This window comes from Belonocnema kinseyi, chromosome 4, assembly GCF_010883055.1.
Source record: "Belonocnema kinseyi isolate 2016_QV_RU_SX_M_011 chromosome 4, B_treatae_v1, whole genome shotgun sequence".
In the NCBI taxonomy this organism is placed as follows: domain Eukaryota; kingdom Metazoa; phylum Arthropoda; class Insecta; order Hymenoptera; family Cynipidae; genus Belonocnema; species Belonocnema kinseyi.
Window position 1 is genome coordinate 31175337 of NC_046660.1, and position 25514 is coordinate 31200850.

Below are 25514 nucleotides of genomic sequence, written 5' to 3' on the forward strand. Positions count from 1 at the left end.
ACGTAACAGCAGTCCACACGTAAAGAAACATAATTACCTGGAGCAGAGACTACCGGGACCAACTTGGCGGTTCCTTCAGAGCGAAGCTCTCCCATTGCTGCGTTCCAGCTGAAGTTTTTTTTAAAATTAATATTCCACAAATTTTGGGGAATTTCAGTTACATAAACTTATGCATTTTTAAGCGTAGAATATGTTCCCCATTATATGTTGGGTAAATTTGAGCGCTTTGAAATGTTTTTAAAAAGTTTAGGGAGATTTCCGTAAATAATAAGTATTTTGACAAACTTTTGGGGGACGTCCCACAAATTCTGGGGAGTTCGGTTAATATTCCAGGCGGAAGTATTATCATATGACCCCTACTAGTAGCCGATCAGGCACCGACTAGGATAAGTCGGGTCACCTGGCTAGCCCCCGACTAATCTACCGTGACGCTACTGGTCGGGGGCTAGTCAGATGACCCAACTAGCCCCTGACTTTAAGTAAGGTCAAATGGTCGGGAACCTGACTAGTTCCCCAACTGAATTTCTACACGGGAGTTTCAAACAATAAGACCAATAAAACATTTTGCACATGCTCATCAAATGTTTTTCTTTTGCAATCATTCATATATCATATTTTCTAAATGGTTCGAACTTTGGACGTATATATGTTGAGTTAGCATAAATTAGTAAGCATTAAACACTAATGATAATTTTCAATTTTAGTATTTATTTTCAGATCCATGAAAAAGAAGGCTAAATATGCTCAGAAACTGAATCTTGGAGGTCCAGCGATACATAATATAATTCTAGTTGATAATTCTCGGTTTTAACGTACAACCACAAACGAAATTTGAATTTCCGGTTAAAGATTCATTTATAGCATTAATGCTATAAATTATTACTTGAGATGCAAGTTTTACTAACTAGCATATTTTTTCTACAAACAAAAAATGAATACGCTTTGAGTTAAAGACGAAATATAAAATTAGCCTATGTAAAGTTACCAATTCATTTGTAGCAAAACAGAAGCGTCAAACATGCGTAAAATAGGTCACTGTCGTCAAACATCGTGTGATAGGATATTGGAAAGAGTTATTGTTTTGTTACTTCCGTATTTACCTAAGATATAAAAAATTCGGTAGCAATAATATCTTCTAAAATTAAGTGTTTCTGTATATGTGAAGGAAAGTATAAAATAAGTTGCACGTCAAACCAAGGGACTGTATTTTTGTGAAAATCTTCAAGAACGTTTCGACAAATTACAGGTACGTCTACTTAATCTCAATTGTGCTAGGCTATAACCACAGGAATTCAGTGAGATGAGCAAAATTATATTCTATGAGCCGAGACAGTTAGTTTTCGAGTTTATATTTTGTCTTGTAAAATTTTCAAACTGAATTTATAGATTAAGTCGAACATGTTTTCGTAATTCTATGTCCAAGAATGTATGCTCGAAAATAAAGCATTTTGTAGTATGCAATAGTTTCTATGACTCGAAAATTTTTTAGAAATCTACTATTATCATCTATAAATTATTTTATACTTTTGAAAATAGTTATTAAATATTTGGACTTATACCTACTGTTTGAAAAAAGTTCCTCGCAATATGATTTGTTGCTTTCAAAAATAAAGGAAAAAGTTGTGATTCGGAATTTGAAATTTTGTAACAAGATAATTTGATGAATTCGAATTCTTTAGAAATTATTATGATTAGAATAAAATGCAACTAAATGACATTGAAATAGATTATGTTAAAAAATAAAGTAATAATTATGAGAGTTTTCTATATTTTGGTCTATACTGGTAATATGTAAATCTTTTAATAGCGATAATAAATTTTTTGTCCATTATACTTTCTTTTCATAAATGATAAGTATTCATTAAAACTATGAATAAATAAAGACGAAAATCATTTCCTCATCAGGTTCAATAGGCTTTTTTACGAAATTATCACTGTTTGTAATCATTTTGTCAACAAATAATTACTTGATCATTAACATCGAAAGCCAAAAATAAATTTAATTTCTTTTCATAGAAAAATATTTTTTGGTATAGAAAGGAAATGAGTTTTAAGGGATTTATTGTACTCAAAGATGCTTGTGCGAGAAGACGTTGAATGAACGAATGTTTTAACGAATAAAACATTTAATTTCACTTTTTTTATTTTGAATATTGTCTGTTTGACTATTATTGCTCCTGAAAGGCACTTAATTTACTGTCTTCCTTTAGAAACTCTTTCTTGGGACGCTCATTTATTTTGAGAGCATTTGTGCCTTGAAACAAACAATTTCCATAACAATGATCAGTCATTAAGTGACGCCTGCACCTCCACTACAAAAAATTTTAATAATGAAAAAATTAACATTGCCAGAATTTCGGGCTTGTTTTGGCTCCCCAAAAATTGCAAACATTAATTTTCAAAAAACAATACATATCTCCTAAAAAAAAATTTTTTAAATGAAATATGCACTTAAACTAAATGAAAGTATAACAGAATTTGTGCATTTTTCGCTATTCTTGGCCGCCAGTCCCGATTTTCGGGCTCCTTTATTTCCCTCGAAAAACTGGACTTTTGGGTGGAGGTGCTGACAGCCAACACCTCCACTATATAGAATTTGAGAAATTGAAGAAATTTACAGCGTCAGGATTTTGAGCTTTTTTAGGGCTTTCCAAAAATGTCGAAATTAATTCATAAAAAGAAGCCAGTCACTTATCTCTTTCTGACAAATTGTATTGTATTGTCTTTGTGACTAGAAAATCTCTAGGCTTTTCCATACTTTTTGCATCTAGGGGAAAACTGGGACGTGTAGGGCAAATTTTAAGTCCATATTCGGATTCAGCGGCCCAAAATCCATAAGGATAGCCTAGTCACTTGTCTCGTGCAGACAAATTTTTTATTTTATGGGCCTGTGTTAGCGTAGCAAATTTTTTAAGAATCATACATATGCCCACAGTAACGGAAGAAGTCTCAGCTAACAGCAACTAAAACCACCCAAAAAAAATCAAATTAAAACAAATCACACCGAACAACTTTTTAAGACTCTAGTTAATATAACTATGTCCAAAGCAATATTCCACAACCCTTAGAAACTACCTTTTTTTATTTTAAACGAACCAATTCTAGGCTTTCTTCGAATAAAACAGCCAAAACATTTTTATTTAAAAATAATCACCACAGAAAACTTTCCAAAATTCTAGTTAATACATCTACCCCCACAGTAATATTCCGAAACCCCTAGGACCTACCCTCATCACATTCAATGATCCAAGACTCAACTTCTATCTACTTACATCCCCAAAACAATCTGAAATTAAAAATAACCATCTCAAACAGCTTTCTGAGACTCCAGTTAATAAATCTATCTACGTATATAGAAGAAGCAGCGTAGACTAAAAAAGTCTGTTATCCTTCATTACTTAGAAAAAGCTCGGATTCAAATAAAATCAAAAAAAAATCCAAAAATACCTGAAATTTCAGAAAAATTACAAACAACCAATACTTTCTCTGATAAGAATGTAAAAATTTCAACGTAAGGTAATGTTTACTTTTCGCTTATAATCTAAAAATAATGTCTACCAAAAGGTATTTGAGCTGCGTAATTAGTATTTTATTCATAAAAATCCACGAAAATAGTAAATGTACTATAAAAAAATTTTTGTATACAAAAACCAATAAACATGATACAAAAGATATGATGAGAGAATGATTATACATTTTAAAGATTTGCAATCTCTTCTTCTTTTTACAAATTTGAACCCCCTTCTTCATTTTACAGTTCATTGTCATCATTTTCTACTACTTCTGGTGAACAATTTAAACAATTCATACCATTGCATTCTAAACAAGCCTGTGTACAGTAAAGTCCATTGTTCCTGCACCCACAATTTCCTCAATATTATGATTTGCATTTACAAAAAATGATTTTCAGCCAATTTTTGGAGGCCGGTTGTTTATTTATGGAGTTGAAAATTTACCTAATTTCCATTCCCATTTTGTTACAGTAAGTATGTTACTTTTTTAAGCAATGTTTTGCGATTAAATATAGGGCAAATCACACCTCGAAATAATTTCGTAATTTTTGTTTTAAAATTGAAAACTACAAAGGTATGCATTTTTGTATAATTTTTTCGTACTAACTAGAGCAAAATAATCACTTTCGATTTTTTTCGAATGAACGAAAAATTGCAGAACGCAAAAAGCAAAAAACAAATCATATACGTATTTTTTAGAATCAAGCGACGTTCCGACACGACGTTCCTTTGTGAAAGACTTTTTCCAAAACGAGTAATTTTTTGGGGACTTTTTTCACAATTCAATAGAGCGGAATAATTATTTGAAAAGTTTTTTAGAATTATAAGCAATATTTGAAATTAAACATTTTTAAGCAGTATTTTCCTTTGCGTTGCTATTTTTACTGTTGTTTAAGTATAGGCACTTAAAATTGTACTTCCATTATTTCTTAAGAACGGAGCAATTTGTATATCTCATCATTACTATTAATCCTTTGAAAAACACTATACAACCTTCATACTCAACCTTACAAAAATTATTTCAACAAATTAACTCATTCAGAATTTTAAATAGTTACACTAATCATGCTTATTATGTCTTCCGAATGCCAGCCAAGGAGAAACTAAAATTGTCTAGTCTGGAAAACGTGTTTTTCGTATACCTCAGCGTGACCGTTATACTAAAGCGCCCAAAACACCTGCCTATTTTCCGATTTTCCGTCAATTTCTTTATAGAATTTCTTTCTCAAAGAAAGTCCTATACATTAAATACAATACAATGTATTTCGGTACTCATTTCTGAACATTATTGCATTCATAAAGGATGTTTCCTTATAGAAATCGGCCTGCTTGACAAAAACCTGAAAATATCTTAAATAAACAATTAACTCACATTTTAAAGATGTAAGTAATTATTTAATATACATTAATACTCTGTACGAAAAATTAAGGAAATTAAAACTTTTTCCGGTCAATGTAAGCTAGATACCTAACATAACTCCACTAATATACTAATATTCTACTTTAACCCAGGAACTGGGGTGATTATTTTTAATTTTCAATCTTTTTTTGCAGTTTTAGTTAAAGGCACATGAAAAGTGATTTATTTTATACGTATGAAACAAAAGAGCACAATTGCGATATAGAACACGATGCGTTAGAAAACTCAATTTAGACAGTCTGTGTCACTGAGGTTAGGGATATAATTAAGAACTTAAGAAACGTTAAGGCAACTGGTGTAGGGAGTATTCGCGCTGAAATGCTTAAAACGGTGGCGAGTACATACCTCATAGACTATCCAAATTGATAAATTTATGTAGAAAGGTGGAAGAAGATTATCATACCAATATACAAAAAAGGGAGATAAAATAAAATTCAATAAACACAGGGGTATCAGCTTATTTAGTACGGTAGGTAAAATATATTTAAAACTACTTACTCGTAAGGTAATTAAAGTAAAAGAAGAGAATAAATAGAAAGTTTAATGTGGATTCATGCCAGGAAGATCGTGTACGGATCAAATATTTAGCTTAAGACGGATTACGGAAAAAACTTTGAGAGAAGGAGAAAAAGTTTAAGGTGCATTTGTTGACCTAGAAAAAGCATTTGACAAAGTGCATAAAAGTAAACTTTGGGAAGATCTGAAAGAGTAAGGAGTCGATTGATGCCTCCTGCAAGCAATAAATAATTTATACAGGGGGTCTAAAAAGTCCCGTTGGACCTTGAGGTTGACGTTAATGAATTTTTGAAGGTCATCTTTGTTTTTTTAAAATGGAAACCTCCTTTTTTACATCTACAATCGATAGAGCGGAAAATTCTACGTTCAGGTACGTAGCCAAGTCATAGGTAAATTGTAACATTTAAAGTCAGTTAGAGGTTATTTCAAATTAACAAAGTTTTCTAAGAGGTCAGTGCAATTCCTGAAGTAAATTTCAACGAGAAATTCATTGATGAGCTCTGTATTGGTCTTGATGATGATCCTCAAGGTTTTTTCAAGGTTTTTTCCAAGTAGTTTACGTTTACGTTCAGCATTACCCAGGAACAACGACGTAGACGTGGCAAATTCTGTTCCCTTTGGGGTGCTTGACTAGCGTGAGTCCCATTGCCTCTCACGTTTCAGAGCTTGAATAGCGTGAGTCCCCTTGCCTCTCACGCTTAAGTGAAGATGTTCGAACTGAAAACCTTCAGCTTCTTGACAAAAAGCTTTGCGATTGTAAAAATGAGTCACAGCATTATGAATCATCTCCCTATCAATCAAAGTAGCCTGTTGCAGAATCCGATTCTAAAATTCGTCTAAGCTTTGCGGTTGCGTTGAGTATACTTTGCTCTTTAAATAACCCCAAAGAAAATAGTCGAGAGGCATCAGATCAGGAGATCTAGCAGGCCACTCGATTTCAATCCTTCTTCCAATCCACCTTTGAGGGAACTGAGTATCCAAATATGTTCGAACCTCCCTACCGTAATGAGCCGCTGCTCCGTCCTGCTGGAACCAAATATTTTGAAAATTATCGCCTGTAATCTCCTTTATTCTTGGTACAATTTGGTTTTTGAGAAGCTCTTTATATGCACGGGCATTGAGATTACTATCGATGAAGAAAGGGCCTATCAATGTATCATTCAAGATACCGGCCCAAACATTAATCTTTTGTGGATATTGTGTGTGTGACTCTTTAACATCCAATCAGGATTTGTGTCGCACCAATATCTACAATTTTGTCTGTTAACTATACCTTTTAAAGTGAAAGTAGATTCATCTGAAAATACTGTATTGTAAAGAAAAGAGGATCTCTATCAATTCTGTCCATCACAATTTCACAAAATTCAACCCGACGATCAGGATCGTCTTCATTGAGCTCTTGTACCAGATGAACCTTGTAAGGATGAAAATTAATGCTTTTTAAAATATTTCGCAATGTCTCAGGAGCAACGTCACGCTCATCACTATCTCCACGTAAACTAAGGTGTGGGTTTTCAACAAATGCTTGGGCTATGTCCATCTGCATCTCCTCAGATCCTGCAGATTTTGGCCGACCAGTTCTCTGAAGGTTCTTGATGGATCCATGATTCATAAACCGCTTTATAGTTCTTTCAATTGTTGATTTTGAGACAGGATGTAACCCTTCTCCATTACGAAAAGTGCGATTAAAAAGCAAACGAATTTGATCATAAGATTGAACTCGATCTCCCCAGCCACGCATCTTAAATACAGGTACCTTCTCTCGTTCCGAAAGTTTAGCTTGCTCCATAATAATCTTTTAGCGAAAGATAGTAAGTATGTACTCGTAATACGTAAATTTAGTTTCAATTCGTAATATTCGTTTGGAAAAACGGTATAGGACTTATGTTATCGCCTTAGGTATTGACTTAGGTATCGAAAAACGGCATAGGTGTATGCATAACTCTTCAGGGAGGAACAGAACTCTTACCAGAACACCTGGAACTTTTAATGATAAATTTTCTTATGATTTTACAATATTCAAAGCGCTGTAATCAAGATCAATACAGAGCTCACCAATGAATTTATCGTTAAAATTTACTTCAGGAATTACACTGACCTCTTCGAAAACTTTGTTAATTTCAAATAACCTCTAACTGACCTTGGCCGTTACAATTTACCTATGACTTGGGTACGTACCTAACCGTACAAAGTTGACCTTCAGAAACCCATGAAGGTTGACTTCAAGGTCAAAATGAAGGTCAACATTGAATTCCTCGTTGAAATTTACTTCAGGAATGACCTTCACTTATTTGAAAAATATTTGACCTGCGGAAATATTCAACCGTCCCGGGACTTTTTAGACACCCTGTATAATTGTAACAAAGCTAGTGTAAGGGTTCATGGAAAATTGAGTCAATGGTACGATATTTTGCAAGGTCTAAGACAATTTTTCTTTATTTTCTCATTGCTATTTATAATATTTATGGACAAGTGTAGATGTTGCATATTGCTTTCTAGCAATATGCAACATTTTCTTAAATGAGAAGATAATAGAACAAGTTATAAGTACGCATCTCTTGGAAGCTGATTCATTAGTGACGGAAAGATAAATGAGGAGTTAGATAGGCGCATAAGAAGGTTATCGGTAGAACAGGGCTCATTTTCAGGAGTAAAAATATGAAATTAAGTTGAAATGGGTATGATAATTCTATTTTTGTACCAAATGTACTTTACGGTAACGAGACATGTACCTATCAAGAAAAGGATAAGAGTAAAAAATTTTTCCTACGAAAAGTTTTACTGTCACTCCATCACTGGGAATCGAACCACAGAACGTTCGATTGCCAGTCAGATTCTTTTCCGTTAAGCTTTCGATCTCTCTAAAAGCTTAAGGGAAAAGTACCTAATCGGCAATCAGAGGTTCTCTGGCTCCATTCCTAGTAGAGCAAAGATAGTAGATCTTTTTCAGAGAAAATTTAATATGAAAAATAAAATTTATCTTAATTCCCATCTAGTCACAAATGCCGTTAAGTATTTTCTGTTATTTCAAGAGTTAACTTAATCGATGGTGTTGATTTATATTTTCACGGATTGTGGAATTATATCTAAACTGATTAATTTTAACTATCTGTGATAATAAAACAGATTACTTTAGAAGAGAAATAATCCTTTAAAAAACTAAACAAGTGCATCAAGCTAAAGTGAACAACAGTGTGCCCAGAGGCAGACCGCAGAAAGATAGTGCAGAATGTGTGAATGAGACCCTAATTAGAAGAAACATAAGAAGCCACAGAAACACGAGAGCGTGCATTAAAAAATACATGGACGTGAAGGAAGCTAGAAAAGCGTGCCAGGACTAAATTCTATGGCAAGAAGTAGTGATAAAAAAGTGGAAGCAGAGTGAATGACGCCTGAAACAAAATACTTTCGATACTAAAGGGCCTGAGTGTGGAACCCCACATGATGACTTAATGAGCCTCTTTAATTGGAGTGATTGCTAGAAAGATTAAGTTCTTAGCCGTTATGTTTATATTGTAGATAATTGTATCAACTAAAGTCTTGGAAAGTTGTCTGTGGTAATTATTTTTATTATTGAATTTTTTGTTGCGGTCTCAGATAATTGCATATGGCACTTGGTTGCTGAATATAATAGGGTTAGTTCCTCGGTGCATGGTAAATTACCGTGGAAATAAATATATTAACTACAGACATGAAAAGTTTCCTCAGGTGAGTATTTTTATTTGAAATTTTTAACGGCCTCAGTTGAAGGCGGATAAGACATTGTTCGTTAAATGTGATAGGGGTAGATCCTAGGTGTTTTAAAATATTACTGTAGAGATAGTTATATCAACTAGAGACTTGAAAAATTGTGTATGGTGTATATTTTTAATTTTTAATAGTTTTGACGGTTTTATTTGAAACAATGTGAGTCTTGGTTCGTTGAATATGTTAGGAATAGATCCTAGGGGTTGTAAAATATTACTGTGTGAATAGAAAAATTAACTATATTCTTGAAAAGTTGTCTGGGGTGATTATTTTTAATAATGAACATCGTTTAGAACTTTGCCTGGACGTACTATTAGCGAAATTAGCTAGATAAGTGGTGCATTCGATGAATCCGCGAATAAAAATTCTTCGACCTGGCTTTGATTTAAACATTACACAATCAAGACATTTTGAAGCCGAAAAGTTCGACCTCGCTAGCGACCTGGAGAAAATATATAAAAATATGTTACAGCTACCAAATTACTCGTCATTGAAAACCAAAGTAAGCATAGCTTTTAGTGGGTAGAAAATTTCAAAAAATTACCCGTGTGTAAGGATTCAGAAGACCAAAAAAAATGAAATAAGATAAAACACTAATTGTAAAATCATTTTTGATCAACTCCTTATCAACCAAGGAAATACGTGATTTTACTTTTATGCGGTTTATTTTATAGAAAAAATACCATAAAAAATGATTTTAGAATTAGTGATATTTCCTATCTTTTCAATTTTTTGGGGTCATGTCAAGTCCTACATAAGGATAACTTTTTGAAATTTAAAAAAAAAAGAAAAGCGGTGCTCATTTTGGTTTTCAATAACGAATAAAATGTATCCCTGTATAAATAAAATTTGATACCTGTAACATATTTTTATATTTTGTTCCTAGGTCGCTAGGGAGGTTCAAAAAATAGGCTAACTTTGGTATCACCATTTACATCTTGGAGACAATTTCCTATGTCTTGAAAACATAAATTTATCTTTTGATTCGAAATTTTATGATTCGCATATGAGCGGCTTATATCTTCATGTATACAACTGCCCTGACAAAAAGAGTCGTTCTGACTGGCATAAAAACAAGTAATACAAATGAAATTCCATAAAGGATTTTCATTTGTATTACACTTGTCTGATGATGAGACTGAAAATATTTTTTGTTTTTACGTAAAGCCCAAGTGAAAATATTTCGACTTGTGTTTAAGCTGGCTCGTCTTGAGATCATCTCCAAGACGGCTATGTCTCGCTGACGGCCAGAGGCGAGACTAAGTCGTCGAAAACGTAAGTGTTGAATTTATAACTAAGTAGACTTGTCTTAAGACGAGAAGTTTTACTGTAAATCTTAAGACCAGTCGAGAAAAGACGAGAAGTTTGAGTCTTGAGAAATAAGGAGAATTTTTTTTAAATAAAGTTATATTACCAATTCAGGATTTTAATATTTTCCAGGGTCTAAATTGCGAAAGTTGTCCTTTGTATGGCTGGGACCATACAGTTGATATCTGCTAAGGATTAAAATTTTACCACTGCTAGGCCTTGTTGTTTTGTAATAAATGATGTCGTCTCAGAACTACAGGCATACAAAATTTTCCGTAAAAAGATTAAAACTGTGATTTTTTAATAGTGTCTAGTGAAATGTTATCGATAGAAAAAAATTGATAAAATGTTCAGATTTGCCATCCAAAGAATATAATTATTGCACTTGAATAAAATTATTAATGTATAAAAATAAATACCATCAGGATAAATAATATAAGCATTCTGCAAATTTTAAAGCAGAATAGTGAAGACCCTCAGAGGTCTTTGGAGCCTTTTGTTGTTGGTGTCCTTCTAAAGCTCTTATATTGTAAGTTCAATACCCTAATTTACATGGACATTTCTTTTTTACATGAATCGCAAAGAAACTGACCAAATCCTGTTTCCCCTGAAATAGTTAAAACAGAAAGTAAGAAAGCATTCAAATAGTAGCCAACTCAAATTAAGTCTTAGATAAATCTGAAGAAAAAATATCTGCTTGACTAAAATTGTTTCGAATTTCTGTCTCTTATATTCGCTTCATCGATCGTATTTCCAAACGATCAATTAAGCCCAAAAATCATTTCTCTTCAACGATATATTAAATCAAAAAAAATTTATTAGTTTACATATATGCAAGAACGAATTTTTTCGACCGATATCTGTTCACTTAGAAATGAAACTTCAGGTAAACATCCTAATTCATTAAGAAGCCCCTGTCGTTTCTTAAATATTCAAGGGCTCCTTCGTGTGCGGGGTCGTCCTGAAAATGGTCTGATTTTCTACTCTGCCAAACACTGGATAATTTTACCTATAAACCGAGTAACGCATTTAATAATGTAGCAAGCTCATCAGCGAACCTTACATAGAGGTCCACAATTGACTTGATACGTGCTCAGAAAAAAGTATTGGATTTTAAAAGCACATAACTCAATTCGAAGTATTGTAAACTAATGCATTCCTTGAGTTTGCAAAAATACCAAAGTTCCTACTCAAATAATGGGTCAACTTCTTTCAGGAAGTTTGACTAGGTTTTGACCTTTTTAACGTGCAGTCCTTGATTATACAGGTGACACATTAGTTAAATTTGATATAGTTGTAGGCTTCCAAGCCCATAAAGCTTATGTAGCTCTTGCCGCACGTCTTGTCACAAGAGCTGTTCATTTAAAATTTGCAGGCGCTTATACTACGGAGCCTTTTCAGAAAAATTTAAACGATTCCGTTATAGAAGAGGATTACCTTCTAATCTGTACAGTGAAAATAGTACCAATTATGATGTTTCAGACAAAACGCTGCAAAGAACTTTTAGAAATTTGACGAGCAATAAAAAAAATACGTGACAGAAAATCTTCTGTCTAGATGACATTTGGTCCAACGTTTTAATAAGACCCTATGGCGGAGGTGATCCGTAGAATATTTTAAGTGCTTACAAAACAAATACAAGTGGCAGGAATCTATAGATGACACTTTTTCACATGTAAAATATACTATTCATGTATTCGAATATTCAAATTTTTTAAAACGAAGAGAGCGGTATTTTCATACATGCTCTTAAATGTATAAGTGTATCTGGGTGACTGCTATTTGCTATGACTGTGTGATGTGACTTATGCCTTTCTGCAAAATTGTAAAAAGTTCAAAGCTTGCAAATTCAGAACGAAAGTATAGAGAAAAGTGAAGGACAAGCGCGTGAATTAAAAGACTACCAATGGTATGAAATTACGAACAGTGTAATAAATTAATAACTATTATAAAAATTGTGATTGGGGAAAAAACCTAACCACCCATAAATTGTGATTTTTATGTAAATGTGGTATTTTTTACTGACTTTCAAACATTCATAATGCAAACCACTTCCGAAAATTGTACAACCTAATTAAACTGTTTATTATCTCTTTAGCGATTTATCAAAATGGAAAACATGCTTTTTCTAAAAAATATATATTTTTACTTGACTTTCATTTTTGAAGGTCAAATATTCATTTTTCAAACACTGATTATCATCACTAGCAAGTGTATGAAAAAATCTATCAAAAATTGCTCTGTAACAAAGTTTTTTATAAGTATTAGCAAAGCCCAAAATCGCCCAAGTAGAGAATAACAACGAAAATCTAAAAAATTACACCCTGACCTTTGCAATATTTTCAGTTTTTCTAATATTGAAATTCAATTGTTTGCAGATGTATAAGCTAATACTATTTCTTGGAATATACTCAGCTTTCGCTTCTGGTAGTACGCCGCCAGAAGAGCTGTCAGCGAAGCATCCGGTGGGGCGACCAGTACATAATAATAAGTGTCACAGTAAGCAAGATATATGACGCTTTTTTTAAAAAAAATTTTCATCCCTTCCCTTTTTTGTAGCAGAGCATCACACAGAGCTTGAATTTTTAAACCTAAAGGATTAAAGTTCCACCACAAATAGTTACATTTTTAAACAAATGATTGAACCTGCAAACCAGTAATAAAACATTTTTTAGAAGAGACACGGAACAAATGTGTGCTTGAGGACTTACCGATTTTATTTCTAAGTAGCGGAAATGAGAAAAAATCAGTAATAATTATCCAAAAAGAAGAATTTTAAACAAAACTGGTAACTTCTTAACAAAATTTTCAATTCCAACCACATAGTTTAATTTTTAACGCAAAACGACCATTTATCAACCTACATGGAATAGTTAATTTTGCATTTTAAAACATTAGCTTCTAACGAATAAGATATATATTTATCTAATAAAATCCATTCTTAACGAATAAGTTTAACTTTCAACCAACCAGTAAAATTTTTAAACCAGATGATTTATTTTCTACCAAAAAATACAAACTCAACACAAAATACAAAACATATTTTTCACAAAATTGTTCAATGAAAAAAACGATCAATTTTCAAACGAAAACGTCATTAAATTTCAGTTCAAACCAATTTTTTAAATAAAAAATAAGTTTTTAAAAAAATAGTTAAATTCTCAACCAAAAATATAGATTTCTTACTATTATCAGAGGGCGGACGAGCCCAGTCTGTCTATTATAATACATTGTTAATAAAGTAATTCAACTTTTCCCCAAGTACTTTAATTATAAATTCATTGTTGAATTTCCAGTTAAAAATGTATTTTTAACCAAAAAGCACATCTTTTACAAGATAGTGATGTTTTCAAGATAAACAATAGATTTCAATCAGTCGAATAAATTATTAACGAAGCATTTGGAATTTTCAAAAAATAGTTGAATTTTTAATTAGGAAGATTTATTTGCCACCAAAAATATGTATTTTCAACAAATTACATGAATTTTCCATTAAATTTTGAAATTTTCGACAAATAATGCAATAATTCAACGATCAGTCATAAAAGTTAAATTTTAACAAACAAAAAAAACAGCGAGAAAAAGATAAATTAAAAAAAAGGAGTAAAGAGTGTGAAGTCTATATCTGGAAGCCTCAGTCATAAAACAAAATAACAAATTTTTCTTTTCTCAAGCATGTCAAAAAAATTTCTTTTACATGTATATTTTCCATGTGCAATGTTACATTGTGAATTAAGCTCTCATCTTCCAAATCGTTACAAAACCTGCCCCCCCCCCCCTACCCTGCCCCACGCCCAGGAAGTGTGACGTAGTTTTTAAACTGCCTCTCGTAATAGAAGCAGCGGAAAAGGGAAATTGTGTTCTTTTCAAAACTAAATTTTCTTAAAATTAATTTCCAGAAATCGTTGGTTGTTACTATGTTAATAATGAAAATGAGCAACCTGTCGAAACGCTAAACATAGAGATGATCGATTTGTCTCTTTGCACTCACTTATTTTACAGTATGGCTTCTCTTCAGAGAAACGCTTCTGTACAAGTGACTGATGAATATACAGATATAGGAGCGAATGGTGCATTTCAACGGATCAGTAACCTTCGAAAAAAAAACAGACGCTTGAAAACCTTAATCGCCATGGAGGAATCGGTATGGGAAGATGATAGTAAAAGAATTCAAAATAAGTAAGTTTTATAATTTCATCTAAGATTAGAGATAGAATTGTATATAATCTAAATTAATAAAAAGTTATCTATGTTCACTAAAAATAAACATATCGATTTTTGTCACTTTACAGAATAATGTTTGATCCGAATCTGCGAGAAAAACTTGTTAATAATGTTGTCAAGTTCGTGCAAAAATATAAATTCAGTGGTATAGAACTTCATTCGCAATATCTAGCTGAAAATAATGCAGTTTCTTCTGATAAGCGGAACTTTGTTTTACTATTAAAGGCACTCAAAAAAAAATTCGATAAAAACGGTTTAATTATATCTTTAGCAGTTGATGCTAGAGAATCGACTGCTAAGAAATATAATATTAAAGGATTATCAAAATATGTGACCTTCATAAATTTAAGGACTTACAATTTTCACGGAGATAAAACTTATGATGGAAAGAACATAGTGAAAGCTGGTCATAGTGCTCCACTGTATCATTCACCAAAGGAAAATACGGAGGAACGGAAATTGAATGTTGTAAGTATATTTATTGGAAAAAATCCAAAAATATTAGAGTGCTCCGTAAATAACAAGACAAATAAAAAATGTATAATTATCCCTTTACAAATCATCTCAAAGATTCAAAATTTTCAAAAGTAACACAAATACAGAAACATTTAATACGTTTAAGTGCACGATTTTCTTTTCTTATTTATAGTCCTAATTTTTGCTCTTTCAATTGATTTCAAGAAAATTAGGAAATTTAAAAAGTAACATCTGGATAAACATCTGGAAAAGTTATACAAAAAACCACATCAAAAATGGTTAAGCCCCCACAAAACTGATGGAATTCCTTTTTTATAATGGCAAAAACTTTTTAGAAATATTCCTAAAAAAAGGAAACGCGGTGTTTTATTCAAATTATTTTCTTCCTGTCTTTAAAATTCAATGAAAAAAATAGACAAAATTTTTTGAAAAGCCCAACCTTTTCTATTTTGTCTCATATTTTGTTTCCACTTGTTGCTTATATAAGATATCTGGTCAGATTTCTAGGAGTAGTACCATGATTGAGTCCGCAAATCATTCCTCTTTCTAAAAATTATTTTTTTAATTTTTGTTGTTGCAAATTAAAAATAAATAAAATTGCACCTATCCGTGGGTGCTGTCAATTTCTACCATTTAAATTTTTCTCGCCTTGATAAGGGTAGTGTGCGAGTACGAAAACGTTGGTAATGCAATTTTATTTATTTTTAATTTGCATTTTCAATGTTATTTTATTGTAATTGGATGATAATAAAAATAAAAAAGACGAAAGTAAGAAAAAGAGAAGGAAGTGGATGTGGTTGGCTGCCTTCTCATTTTTCTTCCCTCTTTTTTATTTGTGTCCGAAATTTTTGTTCGTTGGATTTTTGTTTTTAACAGGAGTTTTCATCAGTTATTAAAGTCGTTATTTTAGTCTTGTTGCATAAAATATATTTAGAGTGTTCATCAAAATATTAAGTTTAACGAATCTTCAGTTATGACTAATACGCATGATTCGAATTTTATATGGTTAATAGGACATCCCAAAGCAGAATTACGTGGACGTAAATTGCCCTCAAAGAAAGAAACTTCTTGAAAAATTCATCAATTTCAGTGAAATCTTTAAAATATTACTAAATTCGGTGAAATTTTCGAAATATTTGTGAAATTTCTTGAAAAATTTATCAATTTAGTTATTTTTTGTAAGATGATGCAATTCATGTTTATAGGCTGCTTCTAGTTCCAACGCCCACCAGATGGGTCCTTCGTGTGAATATCCGTTTTATACAATAAATTAAATGTTTTAAATTTTTTGCTTTTAATATCCATGTATTTAATAGTCAAACAATTGCCAATTAAAATAATAATTGTTCGTTAATATTTTTATCGATAAAAAAGATTCTTAGTTAAAAAATGTTTAATGATTTAAACATTGAATGTTTAAATAATTTACAATAATTATTTGTGTAAATATAATATGTAGAGAATAGAGATGCAATTTTTCTTGAACATTTCACCGATAAAAACATTTTATTAGTTTGAAAATTGTTGATGCTTCACATTTTAAATGTTTAAATATTTAATAATAATTATTTGTTCCTCTAATGTTTAAAGAAAATTGATTGTTGGTATATATTTTTATCAATAACAACAGTTTATTAGTTAAAAAATGTTTAATGATTTAAACTTTGAATGTTTAAACAATTTTGATAAAAAATGAATTGCTGTTTAACATTTTTATCAATGAAAAACATTTTATTAGTTTAAAAATGTTTAATGATTTGAGCTTTAAACGTTGAAGTAATTGAAAATAATTATTTGCTTAAACAATTTTTATAAAAAAGTAATTGTTATTCATAATTTTTATCGATAAAAACATTTTATAAGTTTAAAAATTGTTGATACTTCAAGTTTCAAATTCTTAAACAATCAAAAATAATTATTAGTTTTAAAAAATTTTATAAAATATTAATTGTTACTGAATATTGTTATCGATAAAACAATTTATTAGTTACACAATTTTTGACGCTGAATAATTTTAAATGCTTAAATAATTAAGAATAATTGTATGTTTAAATAATATTAATTAAAAAATAACCTGAGTCGCTGACGGACAATTTATTTCTGATTTTTGGTAAAAATCTGATTGATATAAAAATTAAAATTTTGCGATTTTCATAAGGTCACACCCGAAATCTATGAGCAACATCTGTTGTAATTTTCAGCGATAACAAACAATATTTAGGGCCTGAAACAAGCCCATGAAAATCATGGTTTTAGGCAAAAGCAGCCATGTTTGAGATTTAAAAAATAATCCTAATAATAATTGTTTTGAAATCTTTTTTTGTAAACCACTTACTGCATTACTGAATGAGGAGTTTTCAAAATTGCATGAGATTCCATAAATAATTAATATGTTAGATTTGAGCATGACAAAAAATGGATATTTTTCAATGTTAAACTCCATAAGAAATTAATAACCTTGGTGTGAACTCTAAATATTATTTAAAAATTATTTTAAAAAATGGACGTTAGTTTCTCAGAATGAGGAACAGGTTTTGAGCTGCTGAATCCGAATATACCCGGCTTTTTCGAAAAACTGGTACGTTTTGTTTAAATAGCAATTGTTTAAACAAATCATAAAAAATTGCATTTTTCTATTTAGACAACTTTTTCCTAGAAAATATGGCCCATTTTAAGACGAAACATTTTCAGAAACTTTTTCGTAAAATGCATATTTTAAAAGATATAAATTTTTTAACGTCCGAAATTTGACATTTTTCACTAACTTTGAATGTTAACATCATTTGACCTATTCAATATTTTTGAAAATTAAACGAAAATACTCATTCTTTAAAAGTTACTTTATAACCTGATGTAATTCAACATTAGCACAGACCCAGCGGAGATATGATTTTCGCGACTAACAATCAACACTTTTCCGACGTGCCTACCGCTCTGGCGCGCCACAAGCGTCGTAGTCTCATGTAATCTGCCGCGCGCAGTCGATACTTCGGGAATAGAATTGAATCCAAAATAAATATCAGCTTAGAAATAAGTTATTATTGATATTACCAATATCTTTTTATTGATCGATAAATTCCTTGCATACGATATTGAATAAACTATAAATTGAAATAACTCATTGCTTCGAACTATAATGATTTTAAAAGTATTTATCAAAATACTTTGTTAATTTAATAACATCCACAATTAAATTGTAAATATTACAAATACTAGATTTCTTGAGGAATAAATAAAAAGTTTTAATGCATATAAGAAAATTTGATATATATTTTTTAATATTTCTCAAGAAATTTAGTATTTGTGATATTTACAATTTTATTGTGGATGTTATTAGATTGACAAAGTATTTTAAGAAATATTTTTAAAATCATTATAGCTCCAAGCAATGAGATATTTTAATTTATAGTTTATTCAATAACGTACGCAAGGAACCTATCGATCAATAAAAAGAGATTGTTAATATCAATAATAACTTATTTTTAAAGTGATATTTATTTCGAATTCAAACCCATTCCTGAAATATCGATTGCGCACGGCTCAGCATATGTGACTACGACGTGCGCGGCGCGCAAGAGCGGTAGGCACGTCGGAAAAGTGCTGACTGTTAGTCGCGAAAATCATATCTCTGCCGTGGCTGCGCTAATGTTGAATTACATCAGGTTATAAATTAACTTTTAAAGAATGAGTACGGTCAAATGTTGTTAACGTTCAAAGTTAGTGAAAAACATCAAATTTCGTACCTTAACAAATTTTTATCTTTTGAAATATGCATTTTAAGAAAAAGTTTCTAGAGACTTTTTCGTCTTGAAATGGGCCATATTTTCTAGAAAATATTGTTTAGATCAAAGAAGTCAATTTTTCATAATTTGTTTAAACAATTGTGATTTAAACAAAATTTACCACTTTTTCGAAAAAAGCCGGGTATATTCGGATTCAGCGGTTCAAAATACATAACAATAACAGCCCGCTCCCGGACTAATCCATTCTTAATATTACCCAAACTTAAAAAAATTGCAGCTCAAAGTTATTAAATTTATTTACCGTCAAATAGGGTTAACCAGCTTGCTTTTTTCGGTTTCTTACAATAAAGTCAAAAAAGGAATGAATATGGAGCACTGATGCTTGAAAAATATAATATCTACCTAAAGTTTTTTCGTATTATAAGCCATATACAAGTACAGAAATGTTACTATTTCCCTTTTTTAAATTATTTTAAAAAAAAGTGAAGTCTCTAAATCCTAGGCAACTTTTTTTAACCAGATTTATTATCACCCTCACGTTTTAGTAAGTATTGCAATAGATCTTATAATTTTATAGATTTTTTACTTTTTAAACGTATTGAGAAAGGTCATTTCGATGTATCAAACGAAGTTAATATTAAGGGAGACCATTCTTCATCCGGTTTCTAATAAAATAATATGAGCCGCTTTCCTTACAAATAACAAAATATTCTTACAACCAAATTTTCAGAACTCAGAATCTTATAGCAATGCACTTTTTATTCGTTATATCTAACGAAACCGATCTAAAAAAGATTTGCAATGAACCCGTTTCACGATGCTTTAAATTCAGGTGAGAATTTTTTTTAATTAATTCTGTTCTCAGAATTTTGTAGTGCAACTTTGGATTGCTCAACATGCTCCACCAGGCAAGTTAATATTGGGAACTACTGTCGTAGGACTCGAGTATAATTTAACTAATCCAACAAATTTTGGTAGAGACGCACCAGTTGTTGAAGATCCAAAATATGTTTTACCAACGATAAGCTATATCGATGTTTGTCCAAAAGAAAAGAATCGAGTATGGACGACTTTCTGGGACGAGGAACAGGAAGTGCCATATATCCACAAAGGGAAGGACATGATTGCCTATGATAATGTTAAGTAAGTCTTCGTATACAATTTTGTACAAATTTTATTTCTATGAAGATAGGAATATTTAATTTAAATATATATTTTCAGCTCCATCAGGATGAAGGCTGAATATGCTAACAAAATGAAGCTTGGTGGTGTATTCCTAGAAAGAATAGATGAAGATGATTTCAGTGGACAATGTGGAGGAGGGAAATTTCCACTTCTAAGAGCTGTAAACCAAGTTCTCAGAGCCAAATGTTAAATTCTTGTATATATCCCAATCGAAAAAATAAAGAATATGCTGCACCTCTAAAAATTCACCTTTGTATGTATATTATAGTGTATAGCTATTAATTCATTAGGTTTCATGCATAAATTACGTAAGGTCTTTATTTGGATTGAGAAAGGGGGTGCAGTATGTACATAAAAGCATTTCTTACGTAAGATATTTTAAATTCTGCGAATCACAAAACAATAATAAATTAATAAATAAATAAAGATCATCCACAAATTACGTGATGTATTTTGCCTAAATATATCACGCACCTTTCCCATATAAGAAACAGTAATATTTTAACCCACCCCCCTCAAAATCTTACTAAGATTTTTTAAACTTAGGAAACGTACATACATACAAAATTTGAACTCTGTTAATCAAATATACGGGCAGACTCAATAAAATTAGATTCAGAAAATAATAAGTATTTTATTCCACACTCGAACATAATGGCCACCTTTTGCCCTTGAAAATAAATGCGAAAGTGGCATATATTCCCGTAAGTCGAAATTGTAGGGGGAATGTAAAATTTGCTTGGCGAAAATAAAATTTGTGGGGCGAAAGTAAAATTAGCGAAGCGAAAGTAAAATTATCGGGGAGAAAGTAAAATTTTTGAGGCGAAAAAAAAATTAGACAATCACAATTCGAAAGTAGATTTTTCCCTCCGGTAATCACTGCCCGGGGAAAAAATCTGCTGCTTCCCTTCCTTATTACGTAATGTACTATGGTACACATTTCAGTAAAAAATTAGGTTTTTTAAAATAAAAATGCACGTTTTCCAGTTAAAAATTGTACTCTATCGTACAAAAATTGGTATTTGCGAGTCGAAAATTAAACAATTTTTTAATCCAATCAGCTATTTGTTAGGGGAACATGGGTCAACAAGTCACGATTTCATTTTAGGATTTGTTTTCATACTAAAATATTTTTTTCGCATTCAACAATATAGGCGCCTTAAACAACTAATATTGTACTAAAAGAAATGTTTGCATTGAAAAAAGACGATGTTCTACTTTCTGTATTAATTTAAAAAATATTTGTTCATCCCGTGTTGTCCTTTACACGGGGAACAGTGGGACGTTTTGTCAAATAATCAATAAAATTGGTTTTAAGTTTAATTGCCAATTTTTATATAAAAATGACCATAATCGTCTCGCGCGGTGTCCTGTTTTTCCCCTGCCAAATCTGCTTCCAAAGTACTATTTCCGCGATATTTCCGCTAAGAAAAATCTCAGGAACGACTCGGAACGAAGTTCCTCTAATTTCTAGTAGATGGTGTCACACCACAGAGGAGATATAATCATTGTCCCGTTTTTCCCTTGTCGTTATTTTGCCCCATGTCGCCCCCTATTTTGTTCAAAATTTGTCTAATAGGCAAAAAATGATTACTCTTGATTTTAAATTTAACAGTGTATTTTTAAAAACCTTTAAAATGAATTCCTATTTTGTATACCTTGAGCAACTGTTACTGATTTAAATTAATCGTTTTGTAGAAGCTTCATCTTTTAGGTTTGAAATTTCAATAATTTAATAAAAAATTCGACTTTTAGGCACAAAATTATTTTTCTTTAATAGAATATTAACTTTTTTAAATGAAAATGAATCTATTTTATTTTTAATTAGAAATTGTTCTTTTTTACCTTAAAGATGTAATTGTAAAATGTAATTGTTATTGAAAATTCGTCTTTTTGATTTAAAAATATATCTCTTTTGCAAAGAAATTTCATATTTTTGGTAAATAATGTAACCGTTTCAAATTTGAACTAGTTTTTTAATTCATAAGAAACGAATTCGGTTAATTGTATAATAATAATTAAATACAGTGAAATTCTTCTATAGCGCCGATTTCGGGGCTGTCGGTGGGCGGGAACTAACTTATTATAACCAACTCAGCTTTTATTTGTTCACGGTTGAGTGCTCACCTGAGTGAAAACTGCAGACCTTGCTTACCCCGCGCAGCTGCTGTTATACGAGTACCTATCTGTGGCGCGGCGTCAATTTTTGGAAAGGCTATAGAAGGGAGTGCTATTAGAGGCTTTCTCTATAGGTTCAAATTTTAATCGTTAGACAATTGTGGATTTTTAAATTGAAATCCCTCACATTTGCGCAATTTTTTGTTTCAGATGGCTTAAATAAAACGCGTTTGCAAAAATTTTGCATGAAAATATATTTTAAGTTAGAACTCTTTCAAATCGAATAATCCTCAGGAGGAATAAATAAAGTATTATTTTCGAGATATTTCCTATGAATTCAAAACTCCAGTGTTTTGAATAACAGTTTGTAATTTAATTAAGGCTCCTATAACTTTCAAAACAAGACATTTCGAAACATTTTTATTTCTTTCAACACTTCTACGTGTTTACTAAATTTCATACAAAATAAAGTTAGCCTAATTCTTAACGGTAACGAAAAGATAGCCAATTCTTCGTTACACCCATCGATTAGAAAATGAAGTTAAAATAAAAATGGTCTATTACCCCTTGGGAAGTTTAAGAATTCGACAACAATTTTTAATTGGAAGTAATAATTTTCTTTTAAATTCAAATTACTAGCGTTTTTATTTCAACAATTTCGAACTGCGTCTCCATGAATATTTTTATAATGAAGAAACATTTTTTTACAGCTTTAAATCTTAAATTGCTGAAAAATTCCTAATAAAAAAATTTCCCAATCAAATAATTACATATACAAATACTAAAAAGTGGGACAATTTGAATGGATATTGTTTTAAATTATTGGTGTTTGCAGCTAGAAAATTTTCGAATCCCGCATACAATAAATTAATACATTTTCTAGCCTTTGTTTTCTGATTGCGTTTTTGTGCAATATCTTCAGTACGTTCTTTTGATTCGAAAATTGAAATGATGGAAAATTTAAAAAAACGTTTCCAGTTTAAAAGTTCTGGCGATTTTTTTTCAAATGTAAAGTTATTACTAGTAAACACTAATACAAAATTTAAAGTCACAATTAATTTTTTTAATCATTGTAGAACTTTTTCAATATGTGCAAAATGATATTTTTTGTTTTAAGTTAAATAGATGCTGTTATATTTTTTTTCATGTGAAAACAAATTGGTTATCTTTTTTAAAACTCTTTAATTTCAAAATAAAATTAAAAATGGTAACATCCTCCAATTCCTTAATCACGAGACAATCATTTTCCAAACAAGTAGAATGATAACATGCTACCTTGCTTGAAGCTAAAAAATATTCATGTCTGACCTATTTAACAAAAACATGTCTTTTGCACATTCATAAACAATTGTAAATTTAGAAAAAAACTTTTATTTTCTAATTTTATATTAGTGCTCAGGCCTTGTGTGCAAGGGCGCATCCAAACTGCACGATATATATATTTTTCAAATTAAAAATTAAATGTTTCAAACAATTAATGAATTTAGTAAATCATTAGCCTTTTTGTTTTTAATGATAAACATCAGCAGATTAATTTGTTTAAATTAGTATTTAATCGATTTGATACTAACGAAATTGAAGTTTTTCGAAAATCTCGTCTGGGCGGGAAATATTTTACTACTTTCTGAAATTAAAATAAAACTTCTTTTAGATTCACAAGTTAGTGCTACTTCATGATAATGAAAATTATGTCTGTATAAAAATATGGGTAGATTAAGGGATCCGTTACAGATGATCTTTTTGCGAACTCCAAAAGCATTTCTTAGGAGAAAACCCAATCTGAAACTTTCAAAATGATACACAGTGGGACCGAATAGCGACAATCTGGCCAAAAGTATAAAATGTTCATTATATGGGTCAAATTATGTTACTTGGAGGTTTTTGGCGTCGCTGATAACGAGTGCGATGTAAAAAATTCGGAAAACAAAATGGCGGATCCAATATGGCAGATGAATATGCTAAATTAGTTTTATATTTTTTTCAAAATTAGTATGAGGGGGTTTTTGAGGTCTCTGATTACAAATCTAATGTAAACAATTTTACAAACCAAATGGTGGATCTAATATGGCGGAAGATCAGGCTAAATAAACTTTAAATTCTTTTCAAATTTGTATAAGGGGGCTTTTGAGGTCGTTGATTACGCATCCGCTGTCAAAAATTCAACAAAGAAAATGGCTGGTCCAATACTCCTTTTATAAATGGTATACACTATTATTGTTAATATTACTATTGTTATTATTGCATTTATAAAACAAAATTTAATTTGATTTTTTCAAATTGTTTATAATTTATTTATTTTTTTAAACTTTTACTCGGGTGAACCCAGTTCTACATCATAGCCGCGGACTAAGTCAAGTGTCTAATAAGATGAGAATCTTATAAGTTACTTTAATTCGATGCATGAAACCTTCTCTAATGATGTTGTATGTATGCAATTACGAGCCTCGTATAGTTTAGAGCTAGTCTCTTACCGCTTTCATACGTAAACAGCGGCTGCGAGCAGAGGTGACAACAATCACCTTTGCATGCTTTCTTAGAGCTACCATCTGTCGCTTCACAGGTTTTTAGTCGCTGACTTTCTGATGGTCAAGAAGGTTTCTTAAAATGCTACGGGCGTTTGCCAAAACCGCCTTCTGAGCTGCCTAAATGATCAATGTTTTCAATGCATATTGCGTGCACATTGCCTGTAGCCGAAATCACATTAGTATGAATGGATGCTTGATTCACATGCCTCCATATGGTCTTTGCTTCATGCCTTAACTAGCATCATGATGTCAGGTCGATTCGCTCGGATATAGTGATAGAGTCCTAGGGTAGGGACAATTTGTTGATGTATAAGGCCCACTCCATCATTAGGTTTGTGCGTATATGCTCTCTGAGCCACTACACGACATCCATCGATATTGTGCATGATGGATTCGTTGGTAACTGCACATAATCGGCACCGGTCAACCACGTTTGAATGTAACACCTGTTTGCGATCATTTCTGGTGTTGACAACCGTGCTCTGTATCGCAATGACGAATCCCTTCGTTTCTGGTTGCAGAACACTCCTTCTCAGCCAAATATTGAATGCCTCACTATCCACTACGTGTTGACCTAACGTTTTGGGGCACTCACCGTGGATAGCTTTCTGTCTCCATTGTAACTCTAATTCCTCTATAGTTTCTGCCCTGATATTCATGGCCTCATCTATGGACAAATTCAAGGGCGTGTAGTCAAAATCAGCTTTACAGATTGCGTTGTAAATCTCAAGATCTCGTT

General features: G+C 31.4%; 1 protein-coding gene across 1 annotated transcript in view; it reads left to right on the forward strand.

The window, feature by feature from the left end:
* Positions 1-20322, forward strand: part of LOC117170820 (probable chitinase 10) — a 28884-nt gene extending 8562 nt beyond the window's left edge. The window contains exons 5-9 of the mRNA XM_033357862.1: positions 12919-13002; positions 14403-14682; positions 14796-15195; positions 19813-20090; positions 20169-20322. Coding sequence (XP_033213753.1) covers positions 12919-13002; positions 14403-14682; positions 14796-15195; positions 19813-20090; positions 20169-20322 — 1196 coding nt within the window. The remainder of the gene's footprint in view (positions 1-12918; positions 13003-14402; positions 14683-14795; positions 15196-19812; positions 20091-20168) is intronic.
* Positions 20323-25514: the final 5192 nt, after the last annotated feature.